At 35.1% G+C, this 23,957-nt stretch overlaps 1 protein-coding gene across 6 annotated transcripts in view; it reads right to left on the reverse strand.

Annotated features, from left to right (window-relative positions):
* CDK17 (cyclin dependent kinase 17) overlaps positions 1 to 23,957 on the reverse strand; it is a 113,775-nt gene that overhangs the window by 54,153 nt on the left and 35,665 nt on the right. For all 6 annotated transcript variants that reach the window (XM_044744900.2, XM_070507099.1, XM_070507098.1 and 3 more), the window contains one exon: positions 3,550 to 3,695. In XM_044744900.2, the coding sequence (XP_044600835.1) occupies positions 3,550 to 3,667 (118 nt within the window). In that variant the 5' untranslated portion in view covers positions 3,668 to 3,695. The remainder of the gene's footprint in view (positions 1 to 3,549; positions 3,696 to 23,957) is intronic.

Below are 23,957 nucleotides of genomic sequence, written 5' to 3' on the forward strand. Positions count from 1 at the left end.
TCGAGGTCCATCCACATTGTAGCACGTATGAGTACTTCGTTCCTTTTTATGGTTGAACGATATTCCATTCTAGGGATATACTACATTTTGTTTATACATTCATGTGTTGATGGACATTCGGGTTGTTTCCACCTTTGGCTACTGTGAATAGTGCTGCTATGTACATAAACATTAGTGTACAAGATTTTGTTTGAATACTTGTTTCAACTCTTTTGGATATATCCCTAGGAATAGAACTGCTGGGTCATATGGTAATTCTATTTCCAACTTTTGAGGAATTGAGATGAATTAATTTTTGACAGTTTTAAAAAGATTAAATATTCAATATCTGTTCAGTTACTAAAAAAAATCTGATGTGTTCAGAATTCGTTTTCCTTGAAGGTACTTTAGAAATAATATTTCTTATACCTCACTCTGCAAATTATTGTGCAAAACTTTTATTTCATATTTAGAAAAACTGTATTGAGTTAAAGTCAGTATGCATAAATCAACCAAGTTTGCAAACTTTCAACTTATTTTAATATACTAAATATAAATTCAAGATTCCTCTTTCCCTGGGTTCAATCTACCTGTCAACGTGCAAACACACTAGCTTATCTAGACAGGCACTCTAATGTGAACTATAATTATATTATACATTTATAACTGAGTTAAAGCCTTCACAGTATGACTCAATTATCAAAATGACAAAGATAATAGTTCAAATTCTATTTGGATGGGGATAGAATATGTATGAGTGAGAGTACATGTGCCTATATGTATAACCTAATGTATCATATGCAGGATAATTTTTCTAAGATTTTTATAGTCTTATCCCTATATATGTGTACTTCTCCATTTGATTTGTTCTATAGTATGCATGAGTGCCACCTGTCTATATATAGTGCAAGAATAACGGAATTGTGCTCATGCATGTGATGAACAAGAGACAAGAGATCAAAAATTGGTTCAAAGGCTGTTTACTTAGGGCAATCATAAACTACATTCTGCCTCCTCTTTAACTAGCATTGCCACTATATGGCTGTTAGACAAAGACCACTTGCTTCACAAGCTGGTTACATCATTTGTGAGAAGATCATTTAAAAAGTATAGTCTACCACTTCTCGTTCATTAAACCATATTCAGACACAGACTGTGATCTTAGGAGCTTTTTATGCTCTAAGATAAACTCCATAAAGAAAGAATATGCTGGAATCAGCTATCAAGCACTGACAGATGACCAAAAAGGTAGAGAATCTTTGTCAAAGCTGTTGGTGAAGTCAATGTGCTATTACACATAGGGAATAAGCAATAGCAAATTATAACTCAGAGACGGCCTATGCTACCAGCATCTGTAACCCAAGAGGAATTCATGTCTATTATGACATCTTCATAAGTATTATTTCAAGTAACTCAGGTTAAGAGGAAACTCAATATAGCTCCTATTTTCTCTTCTCTACTTCACGTTAATATTACTACTATAATAAAAGAAGTTTTAATAAAGTAAACAATATGTACTACTTGGAAAAAAAAAGTTCAATGTTTCACCATATTAAGCATGTTTTAAGACAATGCTAAAATATTCTAGAAAACATGTAATTAATCTAAAACATTAATTAGCTCTCCAAAAAGTATACGCATCTTCTTTGACTCACTCTTTTTTTTTTCAAGGAGAGGTTTTCTTGTTGTTAAATACCAATTAAGAACATGTCCCAGAAACCATCTATCAAGTTGTATATTGTGCTTCTTTTACTCCCAAACATCACTGGCAAATAGTTACCAAGACTCTTCCATCATAAGAATGAACACCTTTGTTCTGGGGCTTAATTAATACCAAGAATTCAAAGAGGGTATGAGAGAGAATTAAGGATTTCGCTCCCAGCAAGAGGAATAAAAGTAAAACATTGTAAAATCACCTTTGAGATTTGACCCAAATGCAAAATGTTTCCCTCCTACATATAGGTAAATTGTACCCAAATTATTATTTTAAAGTTTCTAATGAACTCATCTGTATCTCCTCTCCAGTATTACAATGAGCCAGATGACTCTGAGTAAATAATGACAGGAAAAGAGACAAACTGAAGCTTGGGTAGGCTAAATTACTTACCCAGAGTAATACAAACTAGTAAGCGTATAAGTGTATCCCAAATTCCAAGCAATGACTTTTAACTTAAAATCCAGAGCCCTTTCCATGATACCTTTCCCTCTCTCACAACAAAGTCATTTGCATTCAGCTGGAGGGGATAAGGGTATTCATGCTTTCACCAACTGTTAGAAATCTCTAACAGAAGAATTTCAGGCACAGGCAAGGAAGGCTTGCCAGAGAATCTGCACATCATGACACACTGGCAGGCATTCCTGTAAGCTCTTTCCTAGTTATTATCATGGCATCCCTAGGGCTATCTCGGTTTTGAATAGGTAGCTCTGTTCTGTAAAATTTATCAGAATTTTGCATTTTAATCCATTCAATTTAACAAGCTCTTTTTTTCATATCAACATCTGTGTGCTACTACTTTACACTGTAAAAAGAACTGTCAAAACATGTGAAACACTGTAGAGTAGTCGCCCCCTTATCTTCAGAGGACATGTTCCAAGACCCCCAGTAGATGCCTGAAACTGTGGATAGTACGAAACCCTATACATACTATGTTTTTTCCTATACATACCTATGATAGTTTAATTTATAAATTAGGCACAGTAAGCGATTAACAACAACTAATAAAATAGAACATTATAACAATATACTGTAATAAAATTATGTCTCTCTCTCTCTCTCAAAATATTGTTTTGTACTGTACTCATCCTTCTTCTGATGATGATGTGAGATGATAAAATGCCAACATGATGAGATGAAGTAAGGTGAATGACATAGGCATTATGACATAGTGTTAGGCTACTATTGACCTTCTGACAATAATCAGGAGGAGGATCATCTGCTTCCAGACTGTGGCTGACCATGGGTAATTGAAACCACAGAAAGTGAACCACAGATAATGGAGGACTACTGTATGCCTATCTACTATAAGCGCTCTCAATAGGATGGATAGATTCTATGGTACACATAAAATAAGAAAACTAAGATTCACTCATGTGATGAACCTTGTAATCTATATGGAAAGTCAATATGCATATAACGCTATAAAACTATAATGAAGCCTCCATTTCACAGACTTACTATGCACTTTTAAGCTGTATTAACTTAAGTTATAAGAATAACAAAAATATTTAAATGTTAATTTAAAAATAGTTACTTAACAACAAGGATAATGTTATACAAGGAATTCTTACTTAAGAACCAATGGAAAATGGAAAGATAAATGGGATAGGAGAATTCATCGGGGTTTGTGACCAGGGATAACAACACTGTTGGAGTAAGAGTGGAACATTCCAGTAAATAAGCAAGTAAAAGTCACGTAGTTTTCTCTTTCCTAAGAACTAGGGAACAAGACAGAGAAATAAACAAAAGGAAGCTATTAGAAAGTAATTAGGAAAGTAAATTTGCCTTCTATTTATAAAATAATTAAAAGGGGTAAGCATCTCTCCCCTCTTCTCATACTCTCAAATACTTACCATTATCCTTGTTGCTGTTTTCTTCAATAGTCATTTGTTCAGCCAGTTCAGACAATGATTCATCAATAGTCTGGCTTCCTCGAAGCGTGAGGGATAGTCTTCTCTTAAACTTTTTCATCCTATCAATTAAATGTGACTGAAATATCCTGAAAGAACAGAACAGAATGAACACAAAATTAAAAGTATGAATATTTTGCAGCTCAAGAAAACTGTCATTCTGGGTTTACCGAGAATCCTCCAAATAGGAATATAATGAGGAATTCTCACTTCCACCAAACATGACAAAATCCAACCCCTGCCTTAAAAAGATCCTCACTGATATGTTATATTTACATAGAATCATCAGAGGACCACAAATTCTACAAAACTCAGATTGAGATTTTAAGCATCACAACTAAATTTAGAAGGAGTGGAAATTTCCTTAAAAGGTGCTTTTCAAAAATCAATATAGTGAAAATATCAACACTGTGTTGATGGATAGGTTCCATCATTATAAATATCAATCATCATATTGGAACCAGACAGTGATATCTTCAGCTATAACCAGGGGGACAGGAGAGGTGACGAGGGGGTGGAGAGAGAATAAAGAATGATGTGTGCCACTTTATTAAACAGCTCCAATAGGAATTTTCTTCTTTAAGGTCTTAGCCAATATAATGGCGTTTTGTTTTGTTTTTTCCCCTGGTCAGCTGTCATGAGTCTCTTCCTATTAGCACAACAATGCCAAGTTTTAGAAGGAAGAAATGAAAGTCAAATAAACACGTATCAGATACCTATCCCACACTAGACACTTTCAAATGTCTTAATTCATTTAGTCTTCCTAAGTCTAAAGAGTAGACTATACTACCCCATTTTCACAAACAAGCAAACAGGCTCAAAGAAGTTCCCTGACTGAAGTCAAACAAATAATAAATGATAGAACTGAGATTTAAAACTAGAATTACCATTTACCTTTTCCCCACATTTTAACATCTCTGAAATCAGGATGTATCTCACAATTAATAGGATGTCAAAATATAATTGACAGCTTTCTTTCTTCTTAATGGTACATACACCAATGGTATAATTCATAGTGGAGTCTTAGATATGATCAAACAAAGTATATGCTGCCAAAACCAATTCCTAAATAATTTACCCATAACTTTTTTCTAATTCACAATTTTTACTTGTGGTGAGCTAGTTTATCAGATTATCAAGCACATTATAACCATTAGCCAACTAAGAGTAAGGGCCTCATAACTCCCCTATGCTAAAACACATGTTTTACCATCCAGCTCTAGATATCTATTTTGAATCTGTAGGTATTTTGCTTATTTTCTCATTCTAAGGCTCTATTTTAAGTAGCTGAGTATGCAGAACAAGTGAACTCTGCATAAGATATTAATTATGAATAGTTTTTGTTTGCTCAAAGGCTGGAGGGAAGGTACCAAGTACAAATTTGTAAGTGATAGTTTACCAACTCCATTTTAAATACTTATTTAAAAAACAAAACACTATAACAAAAATATAAAAACCACACAAATTAAAACAGCAAAACTTGTAACTACACTCTAATTCACCAATATGCTCTAAAGAAGAGATATACTTGGTAAAATATTTAAAATCTCCTATTCCTTAGGCTTAGTTTGGTCATAACACCAAAAAGACAAATCTATGTTGCTGAATATTTTCTAACTTATCTTCTAGTTGACTAATTCTCTTTTCACCTGTGTCCAATCTGCAGTTAAACCCTGATTAGCTGAGGACAAAAACACACACAATGCTACAGTAAAAATAGCTTTTGAAAAGCAAAATTACTGTTTACATTAGATTTAAGATTAATTAATCTATAATATATTGTAATAAAGCAGTGCTAAATTACTGATTTCCTAAAATCAAAACCCTGAAGAGTTTGGTTAAAATATTTTATCTAGTTTAATAAAAAACTTTTATTTAGGATTGTTAAGATCTTTACACTACCATTTTCATGAATATTAAGATAGGTTAACAATGTTAATAATGTAATTTATGATGAATGCCTAAGTTTTTAGTTTTATATTTAATTCATGCCACTAAAAAAGCTATTTTCACCTTAAAAGTAAATGTGCTATCAAATCAACAACATCAAGCAATATGAAAAAATACATTAAATCTCCAGAACAGAAAGAAAGCAACAAATACACAGAAAACAATCCCAAAGAAAATGAGATATATAACCTAAATGACGATGACTTCAAAACAGCCATCATTAAGATTCTCAATGAGTTAAGAGAGAATTCTGACCGACAACTCAACGAGTTCAGGAGCTATGTCACAAAAGAGTTTGATACGATAAAGAAGAACCAAACAGAAATATTGGAAATGAAGAACACAATAGAGGAGATTAAGAAAAATCTAGATGCTCTGAACAGTAGGGCCGATAATATGGAGGAAAGAATTAGCAATTTGGAAGATGGCAATATAGAATTGTTGCAGGCAGAGGAGGAGAGAGAAGCAAGACTTAAAAGATATGAAGAAACTCTCCGAGAATTGTCAGACACAATTAGGAGATGCAACGTAAGGATTATAGGTATACCAGAGGGAGAAGAGAAGGAGAAAGGGGCAGAAAACCTATTCAAAGAAATAATGGCTGAGAACTTCCCAAATCTGGTGAGGGAGATGGATCTTCAGGTGACAGAAGCCAATAGATCTCCAAACTTTATCAATGCAAGAAGACCAACTCCACAGCATATAGTAGTGAAGCTAGCAAAAGTCAACGACAAGGAGAAAATATTAAGGACAGCCAAGCAAAAGAAACTAACCTACAAAGGAACCCCCATCAGGCTATCAGCAGATTTCTCAGCAGAAACTTTACAGGCTAGAAGAGAGTGGAATGATATATTCAAAAATCTGAAGGACAAAAATCTACAGCCGAGAATTCTCTACCCAGCGAAAATATCCTTCAAATACGATGGAGAAATAAAAACTTTCCCAGATAAACAAAAATTAAGGGAGTTCATTGCCACAAAACCTCCTCTTCAGGAAATACTCAGGAAAACCCTCATTCCTGAAAAATCCAAAAAAGGAAAGGGGCTACAAAACCAAGAGCAGAGGAGATAAGTAGAAGGACAACAACAGAGAGTAGCAGCTCTACATCAGAACAGATTAAACCATGGGAGGAGAATCAAAGGAAACTGAAGAAAACCGGAAAACAAGACACAAAATGGGAGTGGTAGGCCCCCACGTCTCAATAATCACTCTAAATGTAAATGGACTGAACTCCCCAATCAAAAGACACAGAGTGGCAGGATGGATCAAAGAACAAGATCCAACAATATGCTGCCTCCAGGAAAGACACCTCAGCCCCAAAGACAAACACAGACTCAGAGTGAAGGGATGGAGAACAATACTCCAAGCTAATAATGAACAAAAGAAAGCAGGTGTCGCTATACTAATATCAGACAAGGTAGATTTCAAAGCAAAACAGATAAAGAAAGATAAAGAGGGACAGTATATAATGATAAAAGGGACTCTCCACCAAGAAGACATAACACTTATAAATATATACGCACCCAACACAGGAGCACCAAAATTTGTAAAGCAACTCTTAATAGAACTAAAAGAAGACATCAACAACAATACAATAATAGTAGGGGACCTCAACACACCATTAACACCAATGGACAGAACATCCAGACAGAAAATCAACAAGGAAATAATAGAATTAAATGAAAAATTAGACCAGATGGACTTAATAGATATATATAGAACACTTCATCCAAAAACAGCAGGTTACACATTCTTCTCAAGTGCACATGGAACATTCTCAAGGATTGACCATATTTTGGGAACCAAAGCAAACATCAATAAATACAAGAGAGTTGAAATAATATCAAGCATCTTTTCTGATCATAACGCTATTAAACTAGAAATCAACTACAAGAAAAAAGCAGAGAAAGGTGCAAAAATGTGGAGACTAAACAACACGCTTCTCAACAAACAATGGATCATTGAAGAAATTAAAGAAGAAATCAAATATTATCTGGAGACAAATGAAAATGAGAACACGACATACCAAATCATTTGGGATGCAGCAAAAGCAGTCCTAAGAGGGAAATTCATCGCAATACAGGCTCACCTCACTAAACAAGAAAAAGCTCACGTAAGCAACCTCAAACGACACCTAACGGAACTAGAAAAAGAAGAACAAACAAAGCCCAGAGTCAGTAGAAGGAGGGAAATAATAAAAATAAGAGCAGAAATAAACGATATTGAAACAAAAAAGACAATAGAAAGGATCAATGAAACAAAGAGTTGGTTCTTCGAAAGAATTAACAAAATTGACAAACCCCTAGCCAGACTCACCAAGAAAAGAAGAGAGAAAGCGCAAATTAATAAAATCAGGAATGACAGAGGAGAAATCACAACAGATACCAAAGAAATACAAGAGATCATAAGAGAATACTATGAAAAACCATATGCCAACAAATTGAACAACTTGGAAGAAATGGACAAATTCCTAGACTCCTACAATCTCCCCAAACTGAATCAGGAAGAAATGGAGAATCTGAATAGACCAATCACAAGAAAGGAAATAGAAACGGTAATCAAAAACCTCCCCAAAAACAAGAGTCCAGGACCAGACGGCTTCTCTGGAGAATTCTACCAAACATTCAAAGAAGACTTAATACCTATTCTCCTCAAACTGTTCCAGAAAATTGAGAAAGATGGAGAACTCCCTAACACATTCTATGAAGCCAACATCACTCTGATCCCCAAACCTGACAAGGACAACACAAAGAAGGAGAACTACAGGCCGATATCACTGATGAACATAGATGCAAAAATCCTCAAAAAAATTTTGGCAAACCGATTACAGCAATACATCAAAAAGATTATACACCAGGATCAAGTGGGATTTATACCAGGGACACAGGGATGGTTCAACATCCGCAAGTCAATCAACGTGATACACTACATCAACAAAATGAAAAACAAAAACCACATGATCATCTCAATAGACGCAGAGAAAGCATTCGACAAGATCCAACACCCATTTATGATAAAAACCCTCAGTAAAATGGGTATAGAAGGAAAGTACCTCAACATAATAAAGGCCATATATGATAGACCCACAGCCAACATCATACTCAATGGACAAAAGCTGAAAACCATCCCTCTGAGGACAGGAACAAGACAAGGGTGCCCACTTTCACCACTCCTATTCAACATAGTACTGGAGGTGCTGGCCAGAGCAATTCGGCAGGAAAAAAAAATAAAAGGAATCCAAATAGGTAACGAAGAAGTAGAACTCGCGTTGTTTGCAGACGACATGATCTTATACATAGAAAACCCCAAAGAATCCACAGAAAAACTATTAGAAATAATCAACAACTACAGCAAAGTAGCAGGGTATAAAATTAACGTGCATAAATCAGTAGCATTTCTATAACTAACAATAAACTAACAGAAAAAGAACTCAAGAACTCTATCCCATTCACAATCGCAACGAAAAGAATAAAATACCTTGGGATAAACTTAACCAAGGAAGTGAAGGATCTATACAATGAAAACTACAAGACTTTCTTGAAAGAAATAGGCGATGACATAAAGAGATGGAAAAACATTCCTTGCACATGGATTGGAAGAATAAACATAGTTAAAATGTCCATACTACCTAAAGCAATATACAGATTCAATGCTATCCCAATCAGAATCCCAAGAACATTCTTCACAGAAATTGAACAAACAATCCTAAAATTCATATGGGGGAACAAAAGACCACGAATTGCTAAAGCAATCCTGAGCAAGAAAAACAAAGCCGGCGGAATCACAATCCCCGATTTCAAAACATACTACAAAGCTACAGTGATCAAAACAGCATGGTACTGGTACAAAAACAGGTCCACAGATCAATGGAACAGAATTGAAAGCCCAGAGATAAAACCACACATCTATGGACAGCTAATCTTCGACAAAGGAGCAGAGGGCCTACAATGGAGAAAAGAAAGTCTCTTCAACAAATGGTGCTGGGAAAACTGGACAGCCACATGCAAAAGATTGAAAATTGACCATTCTTTTTCACCACACACCAAAATAAACTCAAAATGGATCAAAGACCTAAAGATTAGGCCTGAGACAATAAGTCTTTTGGAAGAGAATATAGGCAGTACACTCTTTGACATCAGTTTCAAAAGAATCTTTTCGGACACTGTAACTCCTCAGTTGAGGGAAACAATAGAAAGAATAAACAAATGGGACTTCATCAGACTAAAGAGCTTCTTCAAGGCAAGGGAAAACAGAATTGAAACAAAAAAACAGCTCACTAATTGGGAAAAAATATTTACAAGCCACTTATCCGACAAAGGGTTAATCTCCATAATATACAAAGAACTCACACTGCTTAACAACAAAAAAACAAACAACCCGATCAAAAAATGGGCAGAGGACATGAACAGACATTTCTCAAAAGAAGATATGAATATGGCCAATAGACACATGAAAAGATGTTCATCATCGCTAATCATCAGGGAAATGCAAATCAAAACTACACTAAGATATCACCTTACCCCCGTTAGATTGGCAAAAACATCCAAAACCAAGAACGACAAATGTTGGAGAGGTTGTGGAGAAAGAGGAACCCTCATACACTGTTGGTGGGAATGCAAACTGGTACAGCCACTATGGAAAACAGTATGGAGATTTCTCAAAAAGTTAAAAATAGAAATACCCTATGACCCAGCCATCCCATTACTGGGTATCTATCCTAAGAACCTGATATCAGATATCTCAAGAGTCCGTTGCACCCCTATGTTCATCGCAGCATTATTTACAATAGCCAAGACGTGGAACCAGCCTACATGCCCAGAAACTGATGATTGGATAAAGAAGATGTGGTATATATACACAATGGAATACTACTCAGCCATAAAAAAAGACGAAATTGGCCCATTCACAACAATGTGGATGGACCTCGAGGGCATTATGTTAAGCGAAATAAGTCAGTCAGAGAAAGACGAACTCTATATGACTCCACTCATAGGTGGAAATTAGTATATTGAGAAGGAGATCTGATCGGTGGTTACCAGGGAAAAGGGGGCGTGGGGGGAGGGTACGGAGGGGGAAGTGGTGTACCCACAACATGACTAACAAAAATGTACAACTGAAATTTCACAAGCTTGTAATCCATCATAACATTAATAAAAAAAAAAAAAAAGAAATATAACATGGTGATAGAGAAAAAAAAAAAAAAAAGTAAATGTGCTATAATGTAAAATAAACCCGAAATAAAAACTCCACAAACATTTTAATAATTTAAAGACTTAACTACATAGTAAACTATTATAAATGCTCAAAGTTCACCATAAATGTTACTCTTCAGAGGGCTCTTTCCTGACCTCTCTCTATTCCATTATTCTACTTAGTTTTTTTACTTATCACATATATTTATACACACACATATATACTCCATATATATATATATATATATATATATACCCATTCAAATATATACATATATGTATGTGTGTGTGTGTGTATAATGCAAAACAACTTTTATGCTTTTCTAGTTGTCAAAAAGACTTCTAGCTTTTGGTCATAGCTAGATCAAATTTTAAAAGGTAAAAACGCAATAAATGATACTCAGAATGACTGCATATAACTCTCCATATACAAAGGATAGCTGAAAATGTTCAAAATCAGTTCCCAACTATGAGTGCTTAAAAGAACCTGTAATGTGTTATCTTACTTTATCACCTAGGGCTAAACTTGATCTGGGACTGCCTGCCATACAATTAAGAAAAATTTTCTTTTTTTAACCTAAAAATGTAACTATTCTACTTACTTACAGATAACCTTTCTAGAATGCCAACTGAGTTTTGCTGCAGGAATGCGAAACACATAAACACACAGTTTTTTAAAAAAAGACAACAGCTGTAAAGCTGTAAACAGTCCCAAACTACAACCTCTACTGTGAGTATTTACCTGTAAAACTGGTGTCATATTGCGGCCCTTTTGGCACTTCAAGTAAGAAAATCTTTGGATACAAGTTTTCCTTATAACTCAAACTTCTCTAATATTAAAGGACTTATTAGAGTGGTAATTTTCTTATATTTTTGAAACATTCTTAAAGCAACTTCTCATTAATAATTGCCAAACAAGTTGGAAAAAAAGCTAAAGATTGTTTTTAAAATGCCTAAATGGGGGCTGGCCCCGTGGCCGAGTGGTTAAGTTCGCGCGCTCCGCTGCAGGCGGCCCAGTGTTTCGTCAGTTCGAATCCTGGGCGCGGACATGGCACTGCTCGTCAGACCACGCTGAGGCAGCGTCCCACATGCCACAACTAGAAGAACCCACAACAAAGAATACACAACTATGTACCGGGGGGCTTTGGGGAGAAAAAGGAAAAAATAAAATCTTTAAAATGCCTAAATGACTTTTCTTTAGGTAAAGAAGCAAAATTTACATGTATAATAGGGCATTCTAAAGTTTAGATCAAAATTAGATTCAAATCTTAGTTTCAATTCAATTCAAAGTTTAGATTCAATTAAGATTGAAATGGCAGACTAGTACTTTTCCATTTAACCCTGCTATTGCCAATCTTTCTGAAATATCAAGTAGAATAACATGACTTCACAATAAAGATATTTTTGTTTATTTCTTTATAACATTTTCTGCAATGACTATGGCTTTAAATTAAACCTATTGAAAATAAGGTGACGTCATTAAGTGGCTGGTAAGCAAAATTTCTATTATTTTTCCCACAATAATTAAATCATGATAAGCATCTGATGCTCTCTAGGACACTTAAGCTAACCATACTTAATGAGGAATAACATTTAAAAATTAACTTTTTTCACTAGAAACACAAATTTCTTATTTGCATAAAACAGTTATTGGATAAACACTGACAGAGCACTGAAATAAAATTTCAATCATGCTTACAGATTTTTTCCCCAAACATTTAAATATCTTAATCTTTTATGTGTTCAAACCCGAGGCTGATTCTTCTCCTTTGATAGTATGAATAGTCAAACACACAAACTAGGAAAAAAAAAAAACCTACCAAGGATTTTCCTCTGATCATAAATACCACATTAGAAAGACAATATCTGACTTGAGATGTCATAGTAGAAAGCTACTGTGGTTGGTTCTTCCACTAAAAACAACCAGTAAACTGGAAAAAACTACCAGAATCAACTATCTCAGAGCTCTGGAACTTGACTGGACACTTACAATAACCAGGGGAGTGCTTGCTGAAGGGAAAGGTTGCTGATCTTGATAGCAGAAGCACACGAGCAAATGAGTCAAGACTGCCCACTCCTTGGTCCTGTTCCAGTAATGACGACAGTAACCCACATTCCTAGAGCAGCTGGTTGGAGCTAGGGCAGACAGTGGGGAACCTTGACATAAAAAACTGGGGGTTGCACATTTTGGTCTGTCTGATAGAACCTTTGAGAGACTGGCTCAGATGCAGACACTTGCCTTCTTTAGGCCCTTTGGGGCTGGCAGGGGGCTCTTGCACCAGCATCTACTGGAAGATTTAGAGAAAGAGCAATGTTTTCTTCTCGTTGTTTGAGCCAGATATTAAAGAAAATCTTTGTCAGGTTACTAGCTGACTACAAAGATAATGGAATAAAACCTTCAATGACCACACTCAACCAGGAGTATATATTTGCAAAAATAGTTTGGCAAAGTCACAAATGGATGGTAGCAGTCCTCAACAACCAAGACAGACCTGTGGAGTGGGAGAATCCAGTTTTCAGAGTTACTACATTATAATACAATGCCCAGGTTTCAACAAAAAATTACAAAGCACAGAAACAAACAAGAAAGCATAGGCCATTCACAAGAAGGCAAGCATTTGACAGAAATCATTCCTGAATTAGTCCAGAACACGGAATTACTAGTCAAAGATGTTAAATCAACTTCTTAAATATGCTCAAAGGGTTAAAGGAAACCAAGAGCAAAGAACTAAAGAGAATCAGGAAAATGATGTATGAAAAAAATGAGAATATCAAAAGAGACAGACATTATAGAAGGGAACCAGGGCCAGCCCCATGGCCGAGTGGCTGAGTTCACGTGCTCTGCTTTGGCAGCCCAGGCTTTCACCGATTCGGAACCTGGGTGTGGACATGACACCATTCATCAAGTCATGCTGAGACAGTGTCCCACAGAGCATAACCAGAAGGACCTACAACTATGCACTGGGGGGCTTTGGGGAGAAGAAGAAGAAGAAGAGAAAAAATAAGATTGGCAACAGATGTTAGCTCAGTTCCCAATCTAAAAAAAAAAAAAAGGAACCAAACAGAAATTTCAGAGTTCAAAAGTACAGTAACTAAAATGAAAAATTCACTAGAGCAGTCCAACAGGAGATTTAAGTAGGAAGAAAAAAGGATCAGTGACTTGAAGAACATCAGAACTATACAATCCAAGGAACAGAAAGAAAAAATGAATGTAAAAAAATGAACAGAGCCTTAGGGACCTGTAAGATACCATCAAGTGTACCTACATAGGCACCATAGGAGTCTCAGGAGAGAAGAGAAAAGAAAAATTTGAAGAAATAATGGCTGAAAACTTCCCAAATCTGATGAAAAACATGAACACAAACATCCAAGATTCTCAATGAACTCCAAAAAGCATAAACTCAAAGAGATCCATACTGAAACATATATACAAAATGTTGAAACTCAAAGACAGAAAAAAATCATGAAAGCAAGAGGGGAGCAAGCTGACACATACAAAGGACCCTCAATAAGATTAAAAGCTGATGTCCCATCAGAAACCATGATGTCAAGCGGCACTGGGAGTGGTGTATTTAAAATCTGGTGGGGAAAAAAATCTGTCAACCAAGAATTCTATATCCAGCAAAGCTATCCTTCAAGAATGAAGGAGAAATTAACACATTTCCAGATAAACAAAAGTTGAAGAGGTTCATTACTAGCAGACTTGCTCTGCAAGAATGCCAAAGGGAGAGCTTCAGGCTGAAATGAAAGGATACTAGACAGTAATTCAAAGCCATAAAATGAAATAGAGAACACCAGTAGAGGTAAGTACATATGAAGTTATAAGAGACAGGATTATTGTACTGTTGATTTGTAACTTCTTTTTCCTGCCTTTTCCTGTATGATTTAAAGGGCAAAGGCACAACACAAAAATGATAAATCTATGTTAATGGGCACACAACATATAAAGAGGTAATCTGTAACAATAACAACATAAAGGGAAAGGATGGAGATATATAGGATCACAGTGTTTATATGCTATTGACCTAAGTTGGTATTATTCAAACTAGGTTGTTATAAGTTTAAGATGTTAATGGTTACTTGGGAATTACAATTAAGAAATTAAATTTAAAAATTACAGAAAAGGAAAAAAAGGGGGAATCAGAATGGTACACTACAAAAAATCAACTAAGTGCAAAAAGGGCAATAATGGAGGAACTGAGCAACAAGAAACAAGACACAAAGAAAACAACAGCTAAATGGAAGAATTAAGTTCTTATCAGTAATTACTTTAAATGTAAAGTAGCTTAAACTCTTCAACGAAAGGGCAGGGACTGGCAGAATGGATTTTCAAAATATATGGTCCAGGGGCCAGCCCTGTGGCACTGTGGTTAAGTTCACACATTCCACTTTGGTGGCCTGGGGTTTGCCGGTTCAGATCCCAAGTGTGGACATGGCACCACTTGGCAAGCCATGCTGTGGCAGGCATCCCACATATCAAGTAGAGGAAGATGGGCACAGATGTTAGCTCAGGGCCAGTCTTCCCCATCAAAAAGAGGAAGATTGGCAGCAGCTGTTAGCTCAGGGCTAATCTTCCTCAAAAAAAAAAAAAAAAATATATATATATATATGGTCCATCTATATGCTGTCTACAAGACACTTATTTTAGATACAAAGACACAAACAGATCGAAAGTAAAAGGACAGAGAAAGGTATTCAATGCAAACAGTAACCAAAGAGAGCTGGAATAACTATATTTTTGTTAAACGAAAGAGACTAAAATTGTCAAAGAAAGGTTACAGAAGACAAAGGAGGACACTATATATTGATAAAAGATTAAGATATAACAATTATGTATATACCTAACAACAAAGGGTGAAAATATATTAAGTAAAAACTAACAGAACTGAAAGAAGACACAGACAGTTCTACAATAATTGGAGACTTCAATACCTCACTTTCGACACTGGATAGAATAACCAGACAGAAGACCAACAAAGAAAATAGAGGACTTAAACAACACTATACACCTAGTGTATTAGCCTATCAGATATATACAGAATACTCCACCTAACAACAGGAGAACGTACATTCTTCTCAAGCACAAACGGACACTCTCCATGACAGACACTAGTAAGATCACAAAATAAGTCTTAATAAAGTTAAAAAGATTAAAATACAAAGTATGTTTTCCAATCACAATGGAATGAAACTAGAAATCAATAACGGGAAAAAAAACTAGAAAATTCACAAGTAGGTGGAAATTAAATAGTACACTCAAATAATCAATGGGTAAAAGAAAAAAAATCACAAAAGATATCAGAAAATACCCTGAGACAAATGAAAACAAAAATACAACATATCAAAACCTACAGGAGACAACAAAAGTAGTGCTAAAAAGAAATTTATAGCTATAAAAACTACAATAAAAGAAGATCTCAAGAATCAACAAACTAACTGTATGCTTTACTAGCAATACTGTATGCTTTATTAGAAGAAGAGCAAATTAAACCCAAAGGTAGCAGAAGGGAGAAAATAATAAAGATTAGAGCGTAAACAAAATAAAGATTAGAAAAAGACAGAGAAAGTCAACAAAAGCAAAATTTGGTTCCTTGAAAAGATCAACAAAATAAATCCTTTAGCTAGATTGACTGAAAAAAAAAGAAGACAAATTACTAAAATTGGAAATCAAAATGATGACATTACTACCAATTACACAGAAATAAAAAGGATTATAAGAGATTACTATGAACAACTGTACACCAAAAAATTGGATAACCTAACGAAACGGACAAATTCTCATAAACATACAAACTACCAAAACAGACTCCATAAAATTAGACGATATGAATAGACATTCAACAAACAAGCAGTTTGAATCAGTAATCAAAACACTTCCAACAAAGAAAAGCCCAGGACCAGATATCTTTACTGGTGAAGTCTACAAAATATTTAAAGAATTAAAAAGAATCCTTCTCAAACTACTCCAAGAAACTGAAAAGAAGTGATCATTTCCTTTGAGGCCAGCATTACTCTGATATCAAAGCCAGACAGAGACACTACAAGAAAACTACAGGCCAATATCCTTTATGAATTTAAATGTAAAAACCCTTAACAAAATACTAACAAACTGATGTAACAATCCTTAACAAAATACTAACCAAATTGAGCAGCCTACTAAAAAGATTACACTTATGACCAAGGGAGATTTATCCCCAGAAGGCAAAGGAAATTCAACATGAGAAAATAATCAATGTAATAACACCACACTAACAGAATGAAGGAGAAAAACCACATTAACATCTCAATTGATGCAGAAAAAGCATTTAACAAAATTTCATACCCTTTCATGATAAAAACACTCAAAAAACTAGGAACAGAAGGGGGAACTTCCTCAACATGATTAAGGCCATATACAAAAAACCCACAGCTAACATCACATTCAAGGATGAAAGACTAAAATTTTACCCCTAAGATCAAAAACAAGACAACAATGCCTTCCTTCTCCAATTCTGTTCAACATAGAACTGGAAGTTCTAGCTAGACCAATTAGGCAAGAAAAAGAAATAAAAGACATCATAATTGGAAAGGAAGAAGTAAAACTCTCTCTATTCACAGATCTATGACACGATCTTATATGTGGAAAACCCTAAAGAATCCACAAATAAAAACCTTTTTGAGCTATTAAATGAATTCAGTAAAGTTTCAGGATACAAAATTGACACAGAAAAATCAGTTGTAATTCAATAAGCTTGCAGTGAACATACAAAAGAGGAAATTTAAATAGCATAAAAAACAATAAAATACTTACGAACAACTTTAATCAAAGAAGCATAAAACTCGTACTCTGAAAACTACAAAATGTTGCTGAAAGAAATTAAAGAAGATCTAAATAAATGCAAAGATATCGTGCATTCATGTATCGAAAGTCTTAATATGAAGATGACAATACTACCCAAAGTGATCCATAGATTCAGTGTAATCCCTATAGAATCCCAATGATGTTTTTTACAGGAATAGAAAAACACATGCTAAAATTTATATGGAATTCCAAGGGACTCTGAATAGCCAAAACAATCTTGAAATAGACGAATAAAGCTCGAAGACTCACACTTCTTGATTTTAAAACTTACTATAAAGCTACAGTAATCAAAACATTATAGCAATGGTATAAGGATAGACATATAGACCAATGGAACAGAAATAAAAGCCCAGAAAGAAACCGTCAGATCTATGGTCAAATGACTTTTGACAAGGATGCCAAGACCATTTAACAGGGAAAGAATAGTCTTTACAACAAATGGTGCTGGGAAAACTGGATATAGTCACACGAAAAATGATGAAATTGGACCCTTACATTGCCATATGCAAAAATTAACTCAGAATGGATCAAAAGCCTAAAACTAAGAGCTGAAACTATAAAACTCTCAGAAGAAAACATAGTGGGAATATTCATTAAGTTGGATTTGGCAATGATTTCTTAAATATGACACCAAGAGCACAAGCAGCAAAAAAAACAGACAAATGAGACTTCATTAAAATTAAAAACTCTTGAGTATCTAGGGATACTATCAACAGAGTGAAAAAAATCCAGAGAATGGGAGAAAATATCTGCAAATCATATATCTGATGAGTGTTTAATATCCAAAATATATAAAGAACTCCTGCAATTCAACAACAAAAAGCACTCAATTAAAAAAAACAGGCACAGGACTTGAATAGAAATTGCACCAAAAGATATACAAAGGGCCAATAAGTGTATGAAAAGATGCTTAACATTACTACTCATTAGAGAAATGCAAACCAAAACCACAATGAGATACCACTTCACATCTTCCAGGATGACTATTAGACAAAAAACAAAAACCAGAAAATAACAAGTGTTGGTGAGGATGTGGACAACTGAACACTGGTGCATTGCTGGTGGGAATTTAAAATATGCAGCCACTGTGGAAAATCGTCTGGGGATTCCTCAAAAAGTTAAACATAAAACAACCATATGATCCAGCAATTCCATTCTTAGGGATATACCCCAAAGAATTGAAAACGGACTCAAACAGGTATTTGTACACCAATGTTAACAGCAGCATTAATCATCATAGACAAAAGGTGAAAACAACATAAGTGTCCAACAACAGATAAACAGATAAACAAAATGTTGTGTATGTGTATATACACAACGGAGTACTATTCTGCCATAAAAAGAAATTGAAGTTCTGACACATGTTACAACATGGGTGAACCTTGAAATAATTATACTAAGTGAATAAACACAAAAGAACAAATACTGTATGATTCTACTTATACGAAATGTCTAGAACAGGCAAATTCATAGAGGCAGAAAGAAGAATAGAGGTTACCAGGGGGTAGGAGGGAGGGCACAAATGAGGAGTTATTATCCAACAGGTATAGAATTTTTGTTTGGGATGATGAAAAAGTTCTACAAATAGATAGTGGTGATGGTTACATAACATTCTGAATGTATTTAATGTCACTAAATTGTACACTTAGAAATGTTTAAAATTGTACATATGTTTTGTGTATTTTACCGCAACAAAAATTTTTTTAACTATTGTGTCTGCACACATCAGTTTTTCATCAAGCCTAAAAACATGGCCAATACCTCATTTTAGTAGAATTTTATTAAAAGAACTGGCTAAATAATGTCAATGTAAATAGTCAACCTATGCCAATTATTTTGAGGACTCCTGCTTATGGTTAGGATGTAGAAACTCAAAAGACTATAGTTGCTTCCACCTCAACAATAAGAATAAGCCAGACAGACTATAAAATCATAGTTTTTTAAACTCAGAGAGCTGAGATGCAAAGAAACATAAATGAGCTAAATTCCTAGAGGGAATAAGCCCTTTCCAAGAAAAAAAACATGGCTGGGGTCATGGAGAAAAGAGCAGTGAACCTGCTATAGAAGGGAAAAACTAGCTCAACTTTAAAAAAACTTTTAAGGGGCTCGCAAGATTGATTAAAATCCTGAGCAGCCTCATTTACAAAGCAAATTTGCACTTTCTCAAAAGAATTCTTTCCAAGTATTGGAGCTGCATCAGAGGAGTGGGGAGGGAGGGCTGCAAAATTCTGGTGACAGGGTAGCAGAGCTAAGAGAAAACTCTGTCACTCACAGGACCTTCACCAAGTGCAAGGCCATGCCCACTGAAGGAAGGCATCAAGGTATTAAGTGAATGCTTTCCCCAGAGGCGAGGAAAGCCGGGGTGGAGCTAAAGAGAAAAGAAAATGTCCTAGCTGCTCAAAATCCCAGGAGCTGGGCTGTGAAACAGAGATCTCTTACAGTTTTACTAACTGTTCGCTGGGCTATAAAGCATGAAGAGATTTCTTGAGTCTCACAGGTGCTCAGATCCCAAGCTCTAATGAAGGGAAAGTCCTGATTCTGCACTCAAAACTTTTGATACCAGTGGTGAACTAAATAATGACTAAATCTGTAACAGAGTCCAGACCCAAATTAGGCGCTTATTATATTTCAGCTTTTCCCCCTCAACTAGGTCATGGAGATGTATTTATGGAAATAAATGTAGCCATACATCATTCTTTTAAATGGCTGTACCACGCAGCAGAAATGTTTTATGCTACCTGTTTCATCACACAGAGTATTTAAAAAGACATGTATTCAAAAGGGAGATTTAAGAAAATTAATACATTTCACTGTTTCATCAAAAACTTTCTTAAGTGAAACTGTTTCTGTTTCCTTCCCTGTAAATGCAGGTAGGGGAAGAATGCCACTGCTATGATTTGAAATAAGGAGACAGAAGTTTTACACACCACTGCATATGTATCATCAGAATGATGTCAATACAGTAAAAAAAAAAAAAAAAAAAAAGGCAATATTTTGGTATTATGAAAATTAAGTTTTGACCTTGCAGGCTCCCTGAAAGGGTTTCAGGATCACAGATCACACTGTAAGATCTGCTGGGTTAGTTTCCCAATTTAATTCCAATTAACCTATCTTAGCAAACTGAACATTAATAAGTCAATAAGGTTAATGGTCAGCTATTAATAATAGTATTAATCATAAAATCAACAAGCACAGGAAGAACAGCAAGTTTAGGGGGGAAAAATGAATTCAGGATTAAACCTACTAGGATAAATTTAAATAAATCTGGAACTCAGAAAAAAGGTCAGTTTAAAGTGTAGATTTCAGAGTTATATTTATAAAACTAATTGAAGACAGGAAGAATATGTGTAAAAAGACGGAAAGATGTCTACAATTAATAAGTGGATAAAGGAGAAGTCATCAAAGCAGTTCCAAAAAGAATGGAGAGAGACACAAATTGTGACCAACAATGGGATGTGAAAGAGAATCTGAGCCAACCAATTCATTTTATGATTAAGAAAACAGAGCTGGAAAAGGTTCAAAAAAGTGAAGTAATCTGGCCAAGTCTCTAGAAGAGAGTCAGGTTGTAAAATTCCACGTTAGGGATCCCAATTTAGTTTTCCTTCCATAGTACCACATTTCCAGAGAGTTAGGAAGCAACTCTTTCTTCTTCTAGCTAAAGAAGAATTAAAGTGTAGCATAATGGACAGAATAAAGGAGAAAATAACACATCCATCTCTACTTCTTCCAAACGCTGCTTCTCTTGCAGTCTTCATTATCCCAAAAGGTAACTCATCATCTGCTCTGGTCATCTTCTCTTTTTTCACACCCACAGTCAATGCATCACCAAAACCTGTAGGCTCCTCCTTCAAAATATATTCAGAGTCTGACCACTTCTTACCACCTGAACTGCTAAAAATCCTGACCCAAGCCCCACCATCTCTTTGCCTAGAATATTTAGAACTTCCTAACTGGTCTTCCTGCTCCCACCCCACCATCATTCCCCTCCCTGCCCCACTGCCCATAATAGTGTATTTTCTATATAGCAGCCAGAGCAAACATACTAAATCACAAATAACATCATCTTTCTTCTTCAAAATCCTCCGATTGGCATTTTACCCAATAGTTAAACCCAAAGTGCTTAAATGGCTTACTAGGCCCTACATGACCTGTCTGCCACTCTCCTTTTTAACCTCATCTGCTACCATCTGTCCCCACCCAAGCTACTCTATCAGTGCAGCACAGCCTCTTTGCTGATCCTACCTTCGCACTAGTTCTTCCTCTGCCTAGAAGGCAGTTCTCCCAGATATGTTTATGGCTTACTTCCTTCTGGGTTCTACTCAAACATCACTTCCCTGGTCACCCTGTTTAAAATAGTGGCAATTCTAAATCCACGTTTACACTCTATTCCCCTTACCTGTTTTAATTTTCTCCACAGCCTTACTGCTTGACATTCTAAATATTGGTTTATTGCTGATTCCCTCTACTATAATTTAATCTCTTTGAGAGCAGGGACTTAATGTTTTGTTCATTGTTGAATTTAGTACAACCCAGCATTTAGAACAAAACTTGGCACCCAATAGGCGCTCATAAATACCTGATAAAATGAAAACAAATAATAGAGATTAGTCATCTTTTATAACCTAAGATGTTTCTTCATATCTAAAGTCAATCTATTAACTGGCAAAGTTTTAGATCTTTCTGACCACTCTGCTTGGGTTTTCCTTTTTATGTTAAAAAGTTTTATTCATTCCTTCAACAAACATTCACACAGAGGCTCTACCATGTCCAGGCAATACAGGAGTCACTGAAGGCAGAAAGACACATAAGATATGAACTCCACCCACAAGAAACTTAGTTTGGGGAGATGTTATATCATTTCCAGAATGATGAAGTTGTAGTAATGCAAGTTGAGTGTAATCCAGGTTAATACAATAAATATTTTTATAATAGAAAAGCCAAACAATTCATTCAACAAAGAGAAAAGTCAAATTGCACTTTTCGTGAATGTGACAATTTATGCAAAATTTGATTGGCTGACTATATTAAGGCTGTAACGATCAAGACATTTAGTTCACTACATTGGAAGCCCTACAGGTACATGAAATGACATCCTACTCATTATCCCTGGATTCAATAACAGCTTAGACAAAACCTAAACCAGTTGCTGAGAAGCCTGTTAACAGGCTTATTAATGTGCTATCTCAACACATTCACTGGTATAAATAATCTCCCAAATCCTTCTGGCTTTTAGAAGATACTATTATTCCACTGAAAGTTATTTTAATTATTTTCTTTAAACATGTATTTTTGCATATACTGTCTGTTGGGCAGTAAGTTAAAATTCAAAATATGATTCAAATCTGATTTAAAAATTACTCAAAATGTAGACACTTTCATCATGAATAATCATCAATTGAATTGCAGATGATAAATCCCCACAGAAAGAGCATTTGTTTGAAACAGCTGTTCAGTTTCAGTGAATTCAGAAAGTCATGTATTAGAAATGTCATCTGATGCTTTTGATAATAATGGTCTTACTCAGAGCAGAACCAAGAGAGCAATTGTAATCACTTGAGGTAGTGCCTCATTTTGATACCCAAATGGTTACACACGAAAAGGAAAAGGCCCAATGAAAAAGCAGCAAAGATTTGGAAGCAAAATGGTATCTGAAAAATGTAAGCCTTCATTAATTTTTATCTATTCCTTTGTAAATGGACCAAATTCTTTTAATTATTTACTCCAGCTAAATTTATTTTACCAAATTCTTTGTGATTAAAAAAAAAACCCTTTAAATTGTAAAACCAGGAGTTCACTGAAAGATAAAAGAGCTGTTTTTAAAACACTTGCTCTGCCAATTTCTCCAACACTTGAAAATCAATCATCATCTCCAGTGGCTAGTGAAACATTACTCTAGAAAAATTTAAATTCCTCCTCTGTAATTCAAAAACAAAGAAGGCAATTCAAATTATCATTGTATATCTCAGTTAAGTGGTGAGAGCTCCTAATTATGGGTTTGTGTATTAGTACTGTATTTCTCAAAGTACAACTACAAGAAGGTACAGTAGATTACTGAATATTCTGGGCTTCAAATTACTTTTCTTAATCCCTTGAAAACTAACATTTTTAAGCAATAAGGAAAGTACTAGGAGTTTACAGCTTTCTACAGTACCTGATCTATCTTCTCTCTAGAGCAATCCAGCTTATTTTATTTGGTGAAGAGTGAACTAGTGATAATGTTAGGACAACAGCTTCAAATTCTTCTTGAGGAAGGTAAAGTAGTTTGTATAAAATATTTCCCAAGCATTAGTATGTAAAAAACAGTATTTCAACAACTAGCAGGAGGTAATAATGTCTTATTTTTAAAATAAAAAAATAATGGCACAGAA

Source organism: Equus asinus, chromosome 4 (genome assembly GCF_041296235.1).
Source record: "Equus asinus isolate D_3611 breed Donkey chromosome 4, EquAss-T2T_v2, whole genome shotgun sequence".
NCBI lineage: Eukaryota > Metazoa > Chordata > Mammalia > Perissodactyla > Equidae > Equus > Equus asinus.